This window comes from Erinaceus europaeus, chromosome 17, assembly GCF_950295315.1.
Source record: "Erinaceus europaeus chromosome 17, mEriEur2.1, whole genome shotgun sequence".
Taxonomy (NCBI): Eukaryota; Metazoa; Chordata; class Mammalia; order Eulipotyphla; family Erinaceidae; genus Erinaceus; species Erinaceus europaeus.
The window spans coordinates 34,628,946-34,650,820 of NC_080178.1; the positions used below are offsets into that span (position 1 = coordinate 34,628,946).

Here is a 21,875-nt window from a genome sequence, read left to right on the forward strand (position 1 = left end):
GTAAGAATGTAAATTGGCCCAACTCCTGTGAAGAGTAGTCTGGAGAACTCTCAGAAGGCTAGAAGTGGACCTACCCTATGACTGTGCAGTTCCTCTCCTGGGGATATATCCTAAGGAACCAAAAAACACCCACCCAAAAAGACTTGTGTGTATCTATGATCATAGCAGCACAATTTGTAATAGCCAAAACCTAGAAGCAACCCAGGTCTCCAACAGATAAGTGGCTGAGGAAGTTATGGTGTATGTACAAAATTTTTTTAATTATCTTTTTTTTATTTATTGGGTACAGACAGCCAGAAATTGAGAGGGAGTGGGAGGGAGAGAGAGAGACAGAGAGATACCTGCAGTACTGCTTCACCACTTGCAAAGCTTTCCTCCTGCAGGTGAGGGCCAGGGGCTCGAATCTGGGTCCCTGTGCATTGTAACTCGTGCACTTAAACAGGCATGCCACCACCTGGCCCCTAGACTTTATAACTAATGGAGATGAACCTGTTCTGTATCTGAATGCATTATAAATAAATTAATAGGATAAATACAATTTTAAGGATAACTACTTAAGGAAACAACTGCATACATGTCCTTTAATGGAGCTGTCCAAGCTGGTTTTGTTTTTTTTTAGTCAATACTAAGGCATTTTTTTCCTCCGTCTCTCTCTTAATCTTCCTCCACTCTCTACTCCATGTATCACATTGTCATTTCATCTACTCTTCAGCAGATGAAACTCCTGCTTCTTAAGTCTTATGATACCACAAAGAAGAAACAGCTTCTTCAAATTACTTATGCTTTATTAGTTCAGTAATAGCTGCATAACAAGTTGGAAATGCACATTTACTTATAAAAAGTTGGCATGTGGGGAGCCAGGTGGTGGTGCAGCAGGTTAAACACACATGGTGTGAAGCACAAGGACCAGTGTAAGGATCCCAGTTCGAAGCCCCAGCTCCCCACCTGAGGGGGGGGGGGGTTGCTTCACAGGTGGTGAAGCAGGTCTGCAGGTATGTTTCTCTCACCCTCTCCATCTTCCCCTGCTCTTTCCATTTCTCTCATTCCTATCCAACAACAACAACAATAATAAAAACAACAACAATAAACAACAAGGGCAACAAAAGGGGAAAAAGTTTTTTAAAAAGTTGGCATGCGAATCATCAGTTTTTAAAATTTATTTATTCACTTTTGTTGCCCTTTTTTTTTATTGTTGTAGTTATCATTGCTGTCATTGTTGGATAGGACAGAGAGAAATGGAGAGAGGAGGGGGAGAGAAAGATAGACACCTGCAGACCTGCTTCACCGCTTGTGAAGCGACTCCCCTGCAGGTGGGGGGCCGGGGCTCGAACCAGGATCCTTCCTCCGGTCCTTGTGCTTTGCGCCGACTGCACTTAACCCACTGCGCTACAGTCGACTCCCAAATCATCAGTTTTTTAAAGAATATGCCACCATGGAAATTTTTCCTAAATAAACAATTATAGTTACTATCTGCTAGTAAAAACATTAAGGATACATTAATTTAAATATCCTGACTGTTCCATATAACTTTCTATTTTAAATAGATTTGACTAAATCAGTTTAAATGTCAATTAAAAATGGTGATTCAACTAATAAAATATTTTATTATCTATCGAAGGTATTGAAGCTATCTATGATAAATATAAAACATTTAACATTATTTAAAATATTTATTCATTTGATCGAGTTTCACTCTAGATATACCAGAGTATTGCTCAATTCTGGCAATAAGTTGGTGCTAGTTGAACCTGTAACCTCTGAAGCTTCATATAAGAAAATTCACTACTCTAAGTGGCTGATATATTTCCCTGGCCCTGAACAGATTTTTATAAGTTTTATAAAAAGATTTTCTGTGAACACTGTTAACAATTCTTTATTTTTATTGTGTAAATACAGAAACATATATAGAAACATGGCATTCTGGAAAAATCCCTTTAAAACAATAACATCAGAATGATACACTTCAAAAACAATTCAAATTTAGAATTTGCATCATAATATTTATATTTGAGAAAGCTATAGTAGTAATTAATTGTTCCCAAGCATAAAAAAACTTTCCTGCTTGAATTCATATATTTATATACATACATACATATAGTATTTTTAAAAAGATTACTGGCTAGAGAAAAAAGACTGTTTCACAACTCACATGTAATGCTAAAATAAATACATCTTTTCCAGTTTTGAGATGCTAATGTCCGAGTTGAAGTTTCTGTGTTGTGCTAATATTTCCTACATTTCTTTTAAAGAAAAAAATATGCAAAAGTCTCAATTTCCAAACATATGTAGTACAATCACACACTGTTCAGGAATATTGCATGCAAAAAATTAAAAGAAATTGTGACAAACACTTGGGTGAATAGATTATAACAATTTTCTTATAATTTGATAGCTGCTCTAAGCTTGGCTGAACGCCCTCTGGGGTTATCCTGTACATCCTGATCTTCTGGAGTAAGTACCTTCTTGTGCATCAATTTCCACTTTAAAGGGGTCCTTTCTACTGTTGTTTCTTTACTGCTTTCATGAAGTGAATCCAGTTGTGATGTTTGTATTATCTGTTGCCTAGCACTCAGGTTAAATCTTTCTGACATGCTTATCCCAAGTAAGAATCGTTTGACAATGCGATCCTCTAGCGAATGGAAGGAGAGGGCTACAAGGCGACCACCAGGTCTCAGAAACTTCTGAGCTGTCTTCAGTCCTATGTAAAGCTCATTGAGTTCATTGTTTACAAATATGCGGATAGCTTGAAAAGTCTTAGTTGCAATATGGGTGGATCTTTGTAGCAAGTCTTTTCGTGCATAAATAGCAGATGGGGGAAATGCACCTATAAAGAGAATGTGTAAAAGAAGGAAAAAAGAATGGATAACATAAATATTTCCCACTGTGAATCTAATACATTTGTGTGTTTATGTTTATTTCACAAGCTCAATTTCCTTAGGAAATGGTGACATTTCATGATCCCTTCCTTTTCTACTTCAGGTATTCTCCCAAACTTTGTAATTACTGTATCAGAAACAACTTCCATAACTCATAAAGGCAACTGGAGTAAAATAAGAGTACAGAATATGAAAGACACGAAAATCTTAAAGATGAAAAAATACATAACACTATGAAGTGCAAAATATAGCTAACAGTTCATTTCTCTGTAGTACAAAGCAGGTTGTTATATACTGCAATTACATTCAAATTGCTGAGACCAAAATCTGTCTTCAAAGAAGACTATTCTAAAACTGTTCTTCAAAATTAAAGGCTAAACCTCATTTTAAAATAAATTTAAAAATGAGAAAAAAGTAATCACTAAATGTTTTGCATTAAAGAAATGCTAAAAGAAATTCTTTAAGCCAAAGTAAAATGATACCAAGTGATAACCTGGATATATAAGAGTGGAAAGAAATACAAATAGTAGATGACTATGTACCTATGTACCTAATACAAACATCACAACTGGATTCACTTCATGAAAGCAGTAAAGAAACAACAGTAGAAAGGACCCCTTTAAAGTGGAATTGATATACAAGAAGGTATGTTTATATGTCTGTATATATAGTTAAAAACATCTACCTATATCAATTCTTAATTTCTTTAAAAGACAAGACCACCTTAACCAAGGTTATAATACAATATTCTTGGGCTTAAAATATAGATAGGAGATGGATAAATATAGATATGTGACATATATGACATAAAAGAATAAAAGATGACAGTGGTTGTTACAAGATTTCTACATTTTACTAGAAGTTAAAGTTGAGTGTTGATCAGTAAAATTTAATGTAAAGAAATAAAGCTAAAACATTAATGCCCAGTGGAGAAGTAATTACAGAAGCCAGAAGTCCTACCATCTATACCCCAAAGAGAGTTCTGGTCCCTACTCCCAGAAGGGTAAATTACAGGGGAAGTAATGCAGAGGGCTCTGTACCCCCAATTCCACCAGGATCAGAAGTGTTTGTTATAGAAGCATTTCTTTCATAATAATAACAGCAATGACAGGGAAGGGAATCTGAAGAACACTAGGCACTGTTTCTCTTATCTCAGAAAGAAGAGAAAAAAGGAAAAAAAAAAAAAGACACCTGGAAGTTGTAATTGGTGTAGGGGTGACTTAGGAAGGAAGTGGGTGAAGGCATGATAACTGGAAAAAAAAATATAAAAATACAGAGATATAGATAGATAGTTATAGAATTAGTCTGCATTTGTGACCTTGGGAAAACTACTATTGTTTCCAGTGGAGGGGATGGGGACACAGAATTCTGGTGATGGGAACCTTATGGAATTATACCGCTATTATCTTACAGTTTTGTAAATAAATATTAAAATTATCTTACAATTCTATAAACCGCTATAAAATCACTAATAAAAAAGAAAGATAACAATATAACAGAGAAGTAAGATAGCCCAAACAATATTATATAATGCAAAAGAAGGTAGAAGAGCAGTAAGACAAGTGAGTCAGAAAGAGGACAGAACCCCCACACCTATGGACATCTAATCTTTGATAAGGGGGCCTAAGTATTAAATGGAAGAAGGAGGCTTTCTTGAATAAATGGTGCTGAGAAAACTGGGCTGTAACATGCAGAAGAGTGAAACTGAAACAACTTATCTAAATAGAAACAAAAATCAACTCCAAATAGATCAAGAACCTGGATGTTAGACCGGAAACTATCAAATACCTAGAGGAAAACATCGGTGGAACACTTTCCCACCTAAACCTCAAGGACATCTTTGATGAAACAAAGCCAATTGCAAGGAAGACTAAAGCAGAAAAAAAAACAATGGGACTACATCAAATTGAAAAGCTTCTGCACAGCCAAAAATACTATCAAAAAACAAACAGACCCCTCACAGAATGGGAGAAGATCTTCACATGCCATACATCAGACAAGAAACTAATCACCAAAATATATAAAGAGCTCAGCAAACTTAGCACCAAAAAAGCAAATGACTCCATCCAAAAATGGGCAGAGGATATGAACAAGACATTCACTTCAGAGGAGATCCAAAAGGCTAACAAACATATGAAAAACTGCTCCAGGTCACTGATTGTCAGAGAAATGCAAATTAAGACAACACTAAGATACCACCTCACTCCTGTTAGAATGGCATACATCAAAAAGGACAGCAGCAACAAATGTTGGAGAGGCTGTGGAGACAGAGGAACCCTTCTGCACTGCTGGAGGGAATGTAAATTAGTCCAGCCTCTCTGAAGAGCAGTCTGGAGAACTCTCACAAGGCTAGACATAGACCTTACATATGACCCAGTAATTCCTCTCCTAGGGACATACCCCAAGGATTCCATAATGCCCAACCAAAAAGACATGTGTACTCCTATGTTCATAGCAGCACAATTCATAATAGCTAAAACCTGGAAGCAACCCAGGTGCCCAACAACAGATGAGTGGCTGAAAAAGCTGTGGTATATATATATACAATGGAATACTATACAACTATCAAGAACAGTGAACCCACCTTCTCTGACCCATCTTGGACAGAGCTAGAAAGAATTATGTTAAGAGAGCTAAGTCAGAAAGATAAAGATGAGTATGGGATGATCCCACTCATCAACAGAAGTTGAATAAGAAGATCTGAAAGGGAAACTAAAAGCAGGACCTGATCAAATTGTAAGTAGGGCACCAAAGTAAAAACCCTGTGGTGAGGGGTAGACATGCAGCTAGCTTCCTGGGCCAGTGGGGGGTGGGAGTGGGTGGGAGGGATGGGTCACAGTCTTTTGGTGGTGGGAATGGTGTCTATGTACACTCCTATGTAGTCATATAAATCACTAGTTAATTAATATAAGAGGGGGAAAATTAATTGTATGTCTGGAAGTTTTTTAAAACACAGACTGAGTCTTTTTAATATATAGGCTGTGTATTTGATATGCAGACTCTCTCGAAAGCCTAGACCAAGTAGATCAGAAGCAACCAATAGCACAGCTATATACAAGATACTGGGTACTGTACAGCAAACCCTAACAAAAGGAATTTTCAAAGTTAACCCAATTACCAAATAATGTGATGATAACATTAACTATCCATTGTCTTTTTGAACCCTAAGACAGCAGGAACCTCACATCTCCACTATAGAGCCTCTACTTCCCCCAGTCCTGGAACCCTTGGATAGGACCCACTTTCTCGTATGCCTCTCCCAATCCATATAAAATAATATTGCATCCGCCGATCACAACCTAACCAACGCAACGATTGCCATTACCAACGAGCAGAACAGAAAGGGAAACAAAACAGGATCTGTGGTGAGGGGAGGGTGGACATTCGGCTTCCCAGGGCGGTGGTGGGGTGGTGGGATGGGACACAGTCTTTTGGTGGTGGAAATGGTGTTTATGTACACTCCTATTAAAGTGTAGATGTATAAACCACTATTTAATTAATATGAGAGGGGAAAATTGATCATATGTCTAGAATTTTTTAAAACACAGACTGAGTCTTTTTAATACATAGGCTGAGTCTTTGATATGTTGACTCTCTCAAAAGCCTAGACCAGGGAGAACAGAAGCAACCAGCACAGCTATATACAAGATGCTGGGTATTATACAACAAACCCTAACAAAGGGACTTTTCAAATTTAATCCAACTACCAAATAATGTGATGATAACAATAATTATCCATTGTCTTCTTGAACCCTAAGACAGCAGGAACCTCACATCTCCACTACAGAGTCTATATTTTCCCCAGTCCTGGAACCTTAGGGTGGGGCCCACTTTCCTGCATTCCTTCTCTAAATTCACATCAAATAACATTGCATCCACCGATCGCAACCTAATCAACGCAACAAGTGCCACCCCAGCATGTTTCACTTCAGACTGTGTCCAGAGACTTCAGGTGTGGAATGACAACCCTTCAGCTTCATCACTCGGGTAAGACCTTTTCTTTCATAGTATTCTTTAATTCCATTCCAGGTGGTCCACTCCCCAATAAAGTCCCCAAACCTAGATATAGACCAGATCCCCTGAGATAAGCATATGTTCACATGTATCCATAAACCAGGGAAAAATATATACCTGAAAGCAGAAGTACACAAGAGTCTGCAGAGAGTAACCCCCCCCCCCAACACTTCATCTGCACTATTCCACTATTCCAGCCTTTAGGTCCATGATTGTTCAACAATTAGTTGGGCTTTGTATGTTAACTCTCTTTTCAGCCACCAGGTTCCGGATGCCAGCATGATGCTGACCAGACTTCCCTGGACAGACAACCCCACCAGTGTGTCCCAGAGCTCTGCTTCCCCAGAGCCCCACCCTACTAGGGAAAGAGAGAGACAGACTGGGAGTATGGATCGACCAGTCAACACCCGTGTTCAGCAGGGAAGCAATTACAGAAGCCAGACCTTCCACCTTCTGTAACCCACAATGACCTTGGGTCCATACTCCCAGAGGGCTAGAGAATGGGAAAGCTGGGGGGTGGGGTGGGATACGGAAATCAGGTGGTGGGAATTGTGTGGAGTTATACCCTTCCTATCCTATGGTTTTGTTAATGTCTCCTTTCTTAAATAAATAAAAAAAGAAAAAGAGGACAGAAAGCAAAATGGCATACAGTGAATCCACATAATGATATTTATATTAAGTAAAATTTTATTTAATTCACTCAAAGGATGGTGGATATATTGATAGCATAGTGGTTATGCAAAAGACTTTCATGTACAAGGCTCCTAGGTCCCAGTTTCAGTCCCCTGGAACATCATAAGCCACATCTGAGCACTGTTCTAGTTAGATGAAAAAAATATATATAAATACTCCAAGAGTGTACAAAGTACTTTATAAGAAATAATAGTCTTTTGAGCACATGTAGTGAGATAACTAGAATCACAGACCTAAATTTAAAGTCTAAAACTACAAAAATCTTGGGAGGAAACACAGGGATACATTTTCTATAGATTAACTTATTTTTTTATGAGAGTTGGAGAATGAGAGAGCACTGTTCAACTCTAGTATATGTAAAGCATCAAGGATTAAACCTGGGGTGTCTGGGATCTGAGTTTTTCTAAATCCTGTGCTGTCACATTGAGCTACCACCCCAATCCAGAGATAAATCTCTATGACACTAAATTTAGCAAAGTATTGTTATAAATATGACACTAAAACTATAAGTAACAACAATGACCGCAATATAGCTGAAGGGAGCTTCATCAAAATTACCATCTTTTCAGCTGTGGAGTCAGGAGGTAGATTATAGGGCTTGTATGTCTGGAATCCCAGAGTGGAGCTGGACTGCTTGGGTCTCCTTCACTTTCATGCCAGGAGTAAATAAAGAAACCTATATTTAGTGATTTACTTTAAAATCCACTTTTGTTTATCCTTATTCTTTTTGATATGCATGTTGTAAAGTACATGAATAGTATTGTAAATTTCTTGCACTTTTTAATTTCTAAATTATTTTGAGGAAAGTGATTTACAAGACACTTATCTCCATTCCTACCACCAGCTTAAGGCTTCATCCATTGTTCAGGGCAGGGGGTTAACAAGGTCCTCTAACACCCTTCCAACCCAAGCAACAGAGTCCCTGGCTCTGCAGTAAAAGAACAAAGGTAGTAGCTAAAGAATAGATGATGCTGAGCTGGGGAGAGAAAGCACAATGGTTATGCAAAATATTTTCATGGCTGAGACACCAAAGGTCCCAGGTTCAATTCCCATCATCACCATGGAAGGAGATGGAGAAAGAGAAGGAGGAAGGGGGGATGGAGGGGGAGGAGAAAAAAGCAGGACAGGATAACTCTTCAGGGTATTTCTATTGTTTAGGAAATTCAGATCTGGATTATGTCCAATAGGTTTCCTAGATTTGTAGGTGTGGGCCTAATAACCTCCTCAAGTAACATCTATACTTACTAGAACAGGCAGTACAATGGGCAATCATCCTGTGGACTTTTTAGTGCAGCACTGGTAATCAAAATTCTTCTTTCTTTTAGATATATTGCATTTCCATACTGGCATCTTTATGATTTATAGGAAGAAAGGTTGAGGAATAAAGATTGTATAAAATGAAAACAAAATAACAAAATAGCTTTTCTTAATGGAAATTAAAATTGAAAAAAATTGGTAATTGTACAGTAAATGAAAAAATAATCCTACTAGGCTGGATTCAGCAATTACTTTAAATCAGGAAGTTTCAACAGCAATCAGTAAATGTGCAGTGCCTTTGAGGTAGCAAAAATTACTTTTCTGGTGAAAACCATTAAAGAGGAAGCAACAGGCAAATTTGTGTCACTAGGAGAATAAAAAAAGAAACCCTTTTCACACCATATAGTCCATCAATGGACTCAAGTTTAGTTAACACAAAGTCAGTGTATATTAGTTCTAAACAGGATGAGGTGTGCTTACCCCTAGAGTTGAACTTAACACTCTACTGTAATGACTTGTTTACTTCTCTGCCTTGGTCAACTAACTCTGATCGTCTTGGAAAGGGACTATTTCATCTTTACTCTTTTTTTTTTTTTAATTTTTTTATTTATAAAAAGGAAACATTGACAAAAATATAGGATAAGAGGGGTACAATTTCGCACAATTCCCACCACCTTAACAGAGAAACCTGTGATTGCTAGCCCCAACTGTATCAGTCACCTATAGTACTTAGAAAAAAAAAAAAAAAAAAAACCCTGGCTCTAGTCCAGATCATCTGAATCAGCTTCAGGAGTTTATTATGTAGGAATCACCACTTTCAACAAATGCCACAGAAAATTTTGATTTGCAGCCAAGATGGAAACTTACTACAGTAATAGTGAGTGAAATCTATTAAAAAATGAAAGGCTACAAATCCAGGTGATTACTATAATTTCATTCATTGGTTGGATGTCACTGTCTCAATATCTCTATTTTGTACTAGCATATATCTATGGCTAGGAATGTACTTAATAATACAATTATTTGTACATACAGTTAAGCACCTACAAATAATTAACTTTAGGGGGTTTGGCAGTAGCGCACCCAGTTGAGTGCACACATTACTATGCACAAAGACCCAAGATCGAGCCCCCACTGCCCACCTGCATCTAGAATATATATCTTCACAAAACTGGATGACTTATTTTATTCAGATGTCTTTTTCAAACATCATAAAATTATAGCCTAAATAATGAAAAAGAGCACCTTGCCACTAAAGGCTGCTTCATTTTGCTTCATACTACCACATCAGGGACAAATTTGTTTACCAACTTCCCAAAGTAGAGTACATATCTAGTGAAAATAAAGACTTTGTTGATTTACTGCTGTCAATACTTTTTAACAAGAAGAAGAACTGGTGAACTGAATGATGGCATTTGTAATTTAAAGTCATAAATATAGTCACTGTTAAAAAAAAAGTAGGGGGTTCCCGGAAGATGGCGGACTGAGAAGCTGCTAGTGGCTTGAGCTCTGATCACATCTTCTGGAAACAGTAGGATTTTCTGCCTTTAGTAGGCCAGTCAATAAGGGGTCCTAGCGGTGACACCAAGGAGGTGACTATAACTTAATTTGGGTTAAGAATTAGAGTAGAGGTGGCGCGGACTAGCAGGCGGGCTGCTCCAGATTTTCCAGGCTGCGGCAGGCAAGGCGGGTGTGCAGGGCACTGTCCTCGGCCCAAGAAGGCAGCTCCTCCGCCGGTTGCAGAGCGCTGCTGGGCAGCCGGCAGAGGACTGGGAGGGAGCAGTGTAGCTCGGGGGCTTTCTCTTGGGAGTCTCCAGAGACTACCGCAACCCTGAGGGCGGATCTGAGGACATCCTTGAGTACAGCTCTCATTGGATCAAAAGGACTTGAAGCTAGTTTTCATCTTTGAGAAATCCTTTAAAAAAGCTTCGGGGGGGGGGTTTCCAAGAAGATGGCGAACTGAGAAGCTGCTAGTGGCTGAGCTCTGAGCACATCTCCTAGAAATGGTAGGATTTTCTGCCTTTATCAGGCCAGCCAATAAGGGGTCCTAGCAGTGACACCAAGGAGGTGACTATAACTTAATTTGGGTTAAGAATTAGAGTAGGGAAAAAAGGGGAAAAAAAAAAAGGGAAAAAAATTTTTTCTTCCTTTTAATTTTCAAGCATACCTCCTTCCCAGCCCCCCCCCCACCCGCCCCATAACTAGTCCTTTTCTTTACCAAATTCCTGTCCCACCAGGGAGTATCATTAATTCTAAGCCTATACCCTTCTGAAACCTCTGGCCTTTTTCTTTCTAAGTAGCCAACCCCCCCACCTCACCCTGCATAGCTAATTAAATAATTAAAAATAAATACATTAAAAAAAAACCCTTTACTTTCACTGCCCTTTTATGACTGTTCTTTTTCTTATCTTTTTCTTTTTCTCTCTCTCTCTCTCTCTCTTTTTCTTTCTTTTTCTCATTCTTATCATCCCTTCTTCCTTAATCCTACAGCTTCCAAAGTCACGGCCCCCAGCCCCCACACCAACAAACAGTGTGCTTTTTTGAATTCACTGATACACATTTGGGAATTTCCTTTCACTGCTCTTTAATTACAGCTCTTTTTCTTATCTTTTCCCTTTTCTCTCTCTTGTCTCTCTCTCTCTCTCTCTCTTTTTTTAATCTTGTCATACACTTCTTCCTTCTTCTTTGCCTTTCTGAATTTGTGAATTATTTTGGGGAAGAAATCTGACTCAGAGTGGACTCTCTATGTGTATATCTCTGCTCTAGTTCCCTTTCCCCTCTTGTTACCCCTAGAATATACAGTGGATAGTAGATTTGCATAACTGTCTATTCTTGCTATCCTTTCTTTCTTTTCTCTTTCTTCACTGGGATTTGGTTACTATTTTTTCACGGACTGAAAAATTGTTGGGCTAACTGGTAATGATTAAACTACTTCAATACTTGCTTCAGTTGCTACTGTAATTCCTGAGGTTGGTGAGTGCAATTGTCATAAAAGTATTTAGTACAGTGTTACTTGTACTTAAGACACAACAACTGAGGAACAACAGAGCATAAAAAAAAAGAAACACATAAATCAAAAAAATGGGTAGATCAAAAACAAATAAAACTACTACTCCAATGAATGAAGACAAGAGCCCAGAAGAAACTACAAATCAGCCAGAAGTAACCATAGATAAGAAAAGTATGCAAGCAATAATAAACTTATTAATCACAGAAATGAAAACAACATTGGAGGAAAGGAATGGCAGTATTAGGGAAACAACAGTTGAGACCCCCAAGGAAAATACTCATTATCTTGAGGCAATTAGAGAACTGAAAGCTGAAATAGCTGCAATGAAGAAAGAAGCTGAGGCAAGGGAAAGCAGACTAACAGAAGCAGAAAACAGAATTAGTCAGATAGAGGATGAGTTAGAGAAAACAAAGAAAGAGGTGAAAGAGCTTAAAAAGAGATTGAGAGATACTGAAAACAACAACAGAGACATATGGGATGATCTCAAAAGAAGTAACATTTGTATAATAGGCCTGCCAGAGGAAGAGAGGAAGGGGAAGCAAACATTCTAGAGGAAATAATAGAAGAAACCTTCCCAGACATGAATAACAGAAAGGATATCAAGATTCAAGAGGCACAGAGAGTACCAAACAGAATCAACCCAGACCTGAAGACACCAAGACACATCATAGTCACAATGAGAAGAAGTAAGGATAAAGAAAGGATCCTAAAGGCTGCAAGAGAGAAACAAAAAGTCACATACAAGGGAAAACCCAAAAGATTATCTGCAGACTTCTCCACTCAAACTCTAAAAGCCAGAAAGGAGTGGCAAGATATCTATCGAGCCCTGAATGAAAAAGGGTTTCAACCAAGGATAATATATCCTGCTAGACTTTCATTCAAACTAGACGGAGGGATCAAAACCTTCTTAGATAAACAACAGTTAAAGGAGGCAACCATCACCAAGCCGGCCCTGAAAGAGGTTCTAAAAGACCTCTTATAAACAAGAACATCACTATAATCCTGGCAATATATCAGAACAAAATTTTTTTTGAACAATGGCAATACAATACATTAAATACATAATATCAATAAACGTCAATGGCTTAAACTCACCCATCAAAAGGCACAGGGTAGGGGGATGGATCAGAAAACATAACCCAACAATATGCTGCTTGCAAGAATCCCATCTGTCACAACAAGATAAACACAGACTTAAAGTGAAAGGATTGAAAACTATCATACAGGCTAATGGACCACAAAAAAGGGCAGGAACAGCCATTCTCAACTCAGACACGATAGATTTTAAATTAAATAAAGTAATAAAAGATAGGCAAGGACAGTACATAATTATTAGAGGATCAATCAGCCAAGAAGACTTAACAATTATTAACATCTATGCACCCAATGAGGGACCATCTAAATACATCAAGCACTACTGAAAGAACTACAAAAATACATCAATAGTAACACAATAATAGTGGGAGACTTTAATACCCCACTCTCTCACTTAGACAGATCAGCAAAGCAGAGAATCAACAAAGATACAAGAGAATTAAATGAAGAGATTGACAGACTAGACCTCTTGGACATTTTCAGAGTCCGTCACCCTAAAAAAATAGAATACACATTCTTTTCAAATCCACATAACACATATTCAAGGATAGACCACATGTTAGGCCACAAAGACAGCATCAATAAATTCAAGAGCATTGAAGTCATCCCAAGTATCTTCTCAGACCACAGTGGAGTAAAACTAACATTTAACAACAAACAGAAAATTATTAAGAGTCACAGAATTTGGAAAACTCAACAACATACTTCTTAAGAATCAATGGGTCAGGAAGATAAAGATGAGTATGGGATGATTCCACTCATCGACAGAAGTTGAGTAAGAAGATCTGAAAGGGAAACTAAAAGCAGCACCTTATCAAATTGTAAGTAGGGCACCAAAGTAAAAACCCTGTGGTGAGGGGTAGACATGCAGCTAGCTTCCTGGGCCAGTGGGGGGTGAGAGTGGGTGGGAGGGATGGATCACAGTCTTTTCGTGGTGGGAATGGTGTTTATGTATACTCCTAGCAAAATGCAGACATATAAATTAGTAGTTAATTAATATGAGAGTGGGAAAATCAATTGTATGTCTCAAAGTTTTTCAAAACACAAACTGAATCTTTTTAATATATAGGCTGTGTATTTGATATGCAGACTCTCTCGAAAGCCTAGACCAAGTAGATTAGAAGCATCCAATAACACAGCTATATACAAGATACTGGATACTGTATAGCAAACCCTAACAAAAGGACTTTTCAAAGTTAACCCAATTACCAAATAATGTGATGATAACATTAACTATCGATTGTCTTTTTGAACCCTAAGACAGCAGGAACCTCACATCTCCACTATAGAGCCCCTACTTCCCCCAGTCCTGGAACCCTTGGATAGGGCCCACTTTCTCGTATGCCTCTCCCAATCCATATAAAATAATATTGCATCCGCCGATCACAACCTAACCAACTCAACGATTGCCATCTCAACATGCTTCACCTCAGACTGTGTCCAGAGACTTCACGAGTGGAATGACAACCCTTCAGCTTCATTACTTGGGTGAGACCTTTCCTTTTATAGTACACTCTAATTTCATCTCAGGTGGTTCACTTTCTAACAAAGTTCCATAACCTAGATATATACCAGTTTCTGTGAGAGAGAGCATATGTTCACACATATCCATAAACTACTGCAAAATATATACCTGAAAGTAGAAGTACACTAGAGTTTGCAGTGAGTACCTCCCTAACACTTCCTCTCCACTATTCCAAGCTTTGGGTCCATGATTGCTCAACAATTTGTTTGGCTTCGTATGTTAACTCTCTTTTCAATCACCAGGTTCCAGATGCCACCAGGATGCTGGCCAGGCTTCCCTGGATTGAAGACCCCACCAATGTGTCCTGGAGCTCAGCTTCCCCAGAGACACACCCTACTAGGGAAAGAGAGAGGCAGACTGGGAGTATGGACCGACCAGTCAATGCCCACGTTCAGCGGGGAAGCAATTACAGAAGCCAGACCTTCTACCTTCTGCAACCCTCAATGACCCTGGGTCCATGCTCCCAGAGAGATAGAGAATGGGAAAGCTATCTGGGGAGGGGGTGGTCTATGGAGATTGGGTGGTGGGAATCGTGTGGAGTTGTACCCCTCCTACCCTATGGTTTTGTTAATTAATCTTTTCTTAAATAAAAAAAAAGTAAAACCAAAAGCTAAAAGCAAGTGAAGAAAACGAAGTAAAATACCAGTGTTATTGCTTCCTAACATTCACCCCAAAGGCAATCAAAACACATAGTAATTTTTGATAGACCTATGTATAAACTCTGGATATAGAAGCACATGCATGTGTATGTGTGAATGATTTGTAACTTGAACTATTTGCTTGTCTTATTAAATATAATTTCAGGCTCACCACCTGCAGGCGGGTCACTTCACAAGTGGTGAAGCAAGTCTGCAGGGTTCTATATTTGTCTACCTCTCTCTGTCTTCCCCATATCTCTTTATTTCTCTCTGTCCTATCCAACAATGACGATATCAACAACAACAATGATAACTACAACAATAAAAAACCAACGGCAACAAAAGGGAATAAATAAATATTTAAAAAAATAATTTCAATTGTATAGATACATTACAATTCATTTTATTTGTTCATCTAACATGTTTTTAGTGTTAAGCACAGTATCTGCTAACTGAGAATACAATAGTTAAGATAAAGGCCATTTCTACTTTGCAGGTATTCATAGTGTTAACACAGACAGAACATTTAGCATGTTTCCTATTTTGTGATAAAAATGCTACAGTACAATGTGAATCACACATTCTAAATATGCACAACAGAAATAATATGAAATGAAAAAAATCAGGAAAAGTAACTAAAAGTAATCAGGAAATATTTGTAATTGCAAGAGAATTTATGGTAGTTTATATGTAGGATTAGAGTTGCTGGATCAAAGGCTATTTATGTTCATTTAAGTTGTGATCAATAACTTCCAGCTTTACTCTCTGAATGATTATGCATACCACTTTAGTTCCATCAAGAATATATGGAGAAGTATATTGAGAGTCCATCAGTAGCAGCTGTGTATGCTCTCCTCTCTGCAGTCAACTAGGAATAGCAAAGAAGATCACCTGAGAATGCAACAAAGCAAGACTAGGATTACTTTGGAAACCCACCAAGTTATGAGTGAGTGCAAACACGTGTGGCTCAGGGACAGAGAGGGGCCTAAGGAGAGATTCCTAGTGCTAAAAGTCTGTATCTACTCAGAAGCAACTGGTAACAGTCTGGGAGTTTGCCAGTTGAGACACCACCTCCAGTCTGAGTTGTTTTTTTTTTTGGCCTCCAGGGTTATTGCTGGGGATCAGTGCTTGCACCACGAATCCACTGCTCCTGGAAGCTATTTCCCCCCCTTTTTTTGTTTCCCTTGTTATTTTTTTATCCTTGTTGTGGTTATTTTTTATTGTTGTTGTTATTGATGTCGTTGTTGGACAGGACCGAGAGAAATGGAGAGAGGAGGGGAAGACAGAGAGGGCAAAAGAAAGACAGATGCCTGCAGACTTGCTTCACCGCCTGTGAAGCAACTCCCTGTAGGTGGGGAGCCGGGGGCTTGAACCGGGATCCTCATGCCAGTCCTTGTGCTTTTTGCCACATACGCTTAACCTACTGCCCTATCGCCCACCCGTCTGAGTTTTATCAACAAATAGACTGCTGAAAGGAGGAGAGGATTCCCTAAGGCTCACCAAATGCAACTGTGAGTCTTCATGGCTACTGTCCCTAGGAGGCTGAAGCAGCATCAGGGAGTCCCTGTGCTGACATGCGGGCAGAGACCTGATCAGGTAACTCAGGAGAAGACATACACTCCCAGTGGTCTGCACGTGGGGCTGTATAGTGGGAGCCTTTCCACATTGTTCTTCTGATGAATTCTGAGACATGTTGAATTGCCTCAGAACCCTTGGAGTACAAACAGGATTTTTTTTAGAAACTCACAGGGCCAAGGAGTGCTGCTCAGCTTGGCTCTGTCCCGCCTGGGGGCTTTGGACTTTTGGGGAGTGGGAATTTCTTTGCTGAACCTCTGTGCTATCTCTCCCCACCCTGTTTTATCTCTTGGTTAGGAGTGAGTAATTAAGCTAAAAATCTCTCATAGTTAAAAAGCCCACAGGCTCTTGTAGCCTACAGAAGAGACAAAGAACATAAGATTTAACAACCACAGTGCTTCACCTCAGGGATTGAGATAACATTGAAACAACTGTTAATTTTCACAACTGTGAACTCTGTTAAGTACCTTACTTAGACACAAGTCAATACAGGCAAGTGTGATTAGTGGACTGAAAAACACTGAGATATGGGCCTCATAACACACCCTACAATGGTCAAACCAAGAAGAAACACTGGAGAAATGAACCAGGACAAAAGTTCAGATAAAAGCTCCCCAAAGTAGAAGATAAAGATAAAAGACATAAAGGTTCAAGAATCTCAGAGAGTCCCAAACAAAAATAACCCAAACTCAAACAAACCAAGACACATCATATTTAGAATGAAAAAGAATAAGGATAAAGAAAGGATCTTGAATGCTGCAAGAGAAAAACAGAGTCACCTATAGAGGAAAACCTATAAGATTAGCAGCATATTTCTGAGTGCTTAATGAGAAAGGCTTTCAACCAAGACTACTTTATCCTGCTAGAATGACATTCAGAGTAGATGGAGGCATAAAAACCTTCTCAGACAAGCAACAGTTGAAGGAATAAACTATCACCAAGCCTACCTTGAAAGAAGTTCTGAAAGGTCTCCTATAAACAGCCTTAATATCACAATAAACATGCCATATATGAGAACACTCTAAAATTTTAGAATAATGACACTAAAATATCTTCATTCTATATAATATCAATAAATGTCAATGGCCTGAATTCACCTATTAAAAGGCACAGTGTAGGATGATGGATCAGAAAACACAATCCAACCATATGTTGTCTGCAGGAATCCCACTTAACTTAACAAGACAAAAACAGACTCAAAGTGAAAGGATGGAAAATTATTATACAAATCAGTGGACCACCAAAAAGGACAGGAAAATCTATTCTCATATCTGACTTGATAGATATTAAAATAAATAAAATAAAAAAAGATAGGGATGGACATTACTTAATTCTCAGAGGATCAATCAATCAAGAGTCTTAACAATTATTAACATCTATACAGCCAATGAAAGGCTATTTAAATACATCAAACATCTACTGAAAGAGCTACAGCAATATAATAACAGCAACACAGTAATAGAAATTTCAACATCCCTTGGGTGTTACACAAGAAACTATCAAATACTTAGAGAAAAATATTGGCAAAACTCTTATGTCTCAATTTTAAAGGCATCTTCAATGAAATGAATCTAATTACAAAGAAAACTAGATCAAAAATAAAAAATGGGACATCAAATTGAAAAGCTTATGCACAGTAAAAGAAACCACCACCCAAACAAAGAGACCTCCCACAGATTGGGAGAAGATCTTTACATGTCATACATTGGACAAGAGGCTAATAACCAAAATATATAAAGAGATTGTCAAACTCAACAAGAAAACAAATAACTCCATTCAAAAATGGGGAGAGGATATGAATAGAATATTCACCACAGAAGAGATACAAAAGGTCAGCAAACATATGAAATAATGCTCCAAGTCAGAGAAATGCAAATAAAAACGAGATACCACTTCATTCCTGTGAGAATGTCATATGTCAGAAAAAGTAGCAGCAGCAAATGCTGGAGAGGTTATGAGGCCAAGGAACACTCCTGCACTGCTGGTAAGAATGTAAATTGGTCCAACCTCTGTGGAGAGCAGTCTGGACAACTCTCAGAAGACTAGAAGTGGATCTACCCTATGGCCCTGTAATTCCTCTCCTGGGGATATAGCTTAAGGAAACCAACACACCCATCCAAAAAGATCTGTGTACACATATGTTCTTGGCAGCACAATTTGTAATAGTCAAAACCTGGAAGCATCCCAGGTGTCCAACAACAGATGAGTGTGTAAGCTGTGGTCTATAAACACAATGATGAATACTACTCAGCTAAATGATGACTGCACCTTCACTTCATCTTGGATGGAGCTTGAAGAAATGTTAAATGAGGTAAGTCAGAAACAGAAAGACGAATATGGGATGATCTCACTAATAGAAGCTGAAAAACAAGATCAGAAGGTAAAACACTGAGCAGAACTTGGACTGGAGTTGGTGTGCTGCACCAAAGTAAACAACTCTGGTGGTGGGGAGAGGGTTCTGGTCCTGGAACATGATAGCAAGAGGAGGACCTAGTGGGGGTTGCACTGTTATGTGGAAAACTGGAAAATGTTGTATATGCACAAAGTACTATATATTTTCTTCTCCATCTTCCTTCCTTCTTCCCTTCCTTCCTCCCTCTTCTCTCTCTCTCTCTCTCTCTTTCTCTCTCTCTCCCTCCCTCTCCTTCCTGCCTGCCTGCCTGCCTGCCTTCCTTCCTTTCCCTCCAGGGTTATCGCTGGGGCTCAGTGCCTGCACTACGAATCCACTGCTTCTGGAGGCCATATTTTTCCACATTTTGTTGATCTTGTGGTATTTATTGTTATTGTTGTCATTACTGTTGTTGTTGGTTAGGAGAGAGAGAAATTGGAGAGGAGGGGAAGGCAGCAAAGAGGAAAGAAAGACACCTGCAGACCTGATTCACCACTTGTGACTCAACCCCACTGCAGGGGGGGACTCAGGGGCTCAAACCAGGATCCTTAAGCCAGTTCTTGCACTTTGTGCCATATGCGCTTAACCTGCTGTGCCTACCACCTGGCCTCCCAAACGATATATGTTACTGTTGAGTGTAAACCACTAACACCCAATAAAAAAAAGTTAAAAAGAGAAAAATAATATTAAAAAAGAGTACATCTCCCTAGCCTTAGAGCTAGAACCTAACATTTTACCTAACCATGACTAGTCTGATAGTATGCAAATTATAGATTATAATTGTTTTAATTTGTATTTCTTCCCCCTTCCAACTTAGTATGACTTTATGGAGGCAAAGCAGACTTACAAGATTGTCATGAGGGTACATTTTCACACTCCCTGGGATAGGTGCCTGTACATTTCATCTTCCACCAAATCATCAATTTGCAATTAGTTGAATTGAGTATATTTCAAATCTAGTAGCTATTTTATTTCAGCTATGAATTACTTGAATAAATTCTCTGTCCATGTTCCTAATGCACTGCTGCTTTTTTTATTAATGATTTGGAAGAGTTATTTTTTATATAGTAAGGATAACAACCTTTATGTCTCATATAATTGCAAATATTTTGTCTGAGTTGTAATTGCCTTTCACTTTGAAGAGTTTTCTGCTACATAAATGTTAAAAACATTTATAAAGACTTCTTCAAGTTTAGGAAGGTTTTTCCCACTTCAGAATTATAGATATAATCAATCCTATAGTTGGTATGTTTTTAGTTTCTTTTTCATTTTGGACCGGACACAACTCAGATCTCACTAGTAGTCGTGCAGGAGATTAAATTTGGAACCTGTCACTTGCAAGTTCAATGCATTTACAACTGCACTATCTCCCTAGTTCAAAGGTTCAATGCATTTACAGCTGCACTATCTCCCTAGTTCTGTTATATTTCTTACATTAAAGGATTTAATTAAAAAAATTTGGTTTTAGCATGATATGAGGAAGGAATCTAACTTTTTTGAACCACATAATCAAATGTCCCACTTACTAAATACTCCCTTCTTTTCTACTAATTTGAAGTATAACTTCAATCATGCACTGTATTTTTATATATAAGTAGATTTGTTTCTAGATTCTCATTTTGTCCCACCAAAATATTTATGTATTTTTCTACCAATATCAGATAATTATCATTGCCTTTCTTCTACCATTATCTATCTTTCTTTTTGTTTAAATGGTAACTTTTTCTTAATAATATGTGTTTATTTTTAACATTTTATATTTATTATTTATAGGATAGAGACAGAGAAATGGAGAGGGAAGGTGAAAGAGGGAGAGGGGGGGGAGGGAGAGGCTGCTTCACTGGTCATGAAGCTTTCCCCCTGCAGGTGGGGACCAAGGGCTTGAACCTGGGTCCATGCACATTATAACATATGCCCTCAAATTCAACCTTGCACCACTGCCCGGCTGCTTTTTCAATTTTTGTGAGAATATTCTCTAGCACTTTTACTCCAGTTTAAAATTGTGATGTGCATTGCAGAAAATTCCTAAACTGACTGGGATAAAATGTGTATTATTATAAACATCAAAACAATCAATTCATAGAACAGAATATTTTACATGTCCTTATTACATGTGAAACTGGTCAAAAGTTATCTTCACCTAAGTCATGGGCAGGATATTTGTTAAGTATTTTATTTATACATATACATTTTAATTACTACTATGAAAAAAATCAGAAAATAATATTTATATTAAGGCAGCATGGTATAACAGAAATGGTGCTGAACTTCAGAAAGTAGAAAACTAGATTCAATGATCATCTTTTCCACTTTATGGTTATTTGCTGTGGTGCAATAACACAACTTTCAAATATGTTTTTCTTCTAGAGATAAGATAAAAATAGTTTTTGTAGGATTATTTTGAAGACCAAATAAATAAAATATCCAGATGTACCTAATACATACTTGGCATTAAGAAGTGACTTTAGAAATATCATTCTCGGGGGGTCGGGCGGTGGCGCAGTGGGTTAAGCGCACGTGGCGCAAAGCGCAGGGACCGGAGTAAGGATCCCGGTTCGAGCCCCCGGCTCCCCACCTGCAGGGGAGTCTCTTCACAGGCAGTGAAGCAGGTCTGCAGGTGTCTATCTTTCTCTCCCCCTCTCTCTCTGTCTTCCCCTCCTCTCTCCATTTCTCTCTGTCCTATCCAACAACAAAGCAACGTCAACAATGTCAATAATAACGGCAACGAGGCTGCAACAACTAGGGCAACGAAAAGGGGGAAAAATGGCCTCCAGGAGCGGTGGATTCATGGTGCAGGCACCGA

At 38.5% G+C, this 21,875-nt stretch overlaps 1 protein-coding gene across 4 annotated transcripts in view; it reads right to left on the bottom strand.

Annotated features, from left to right (window-relative positions):
• Positions 1–1,857: 1,857 nt before the first annotated feature.
• Positions 1,858–21,875, bottom strand: part of METTL15 (methyltransferase 15, mitochondrial 12S rRNA N4-cytidine) — a 177,717-nt gene continuing 157,699 nt past the window's right edge. For all 4 annotated transcript variants that reach the window (XM_007533521.3, XM_060176653.1, XM_060176654.1 and 1 more), the window contains exon 7: positions 1,858–2,824. In XM_007533521.3, coding sequence (XP_007533583.1) covers positions 2,379–2,824 — 446 coding nt within the window. In that variant the 3' untranslated portion in view covers positions 1,858–2,378. The remainder of the gene's footprint in view (positions 2,825–21,875) is intronic.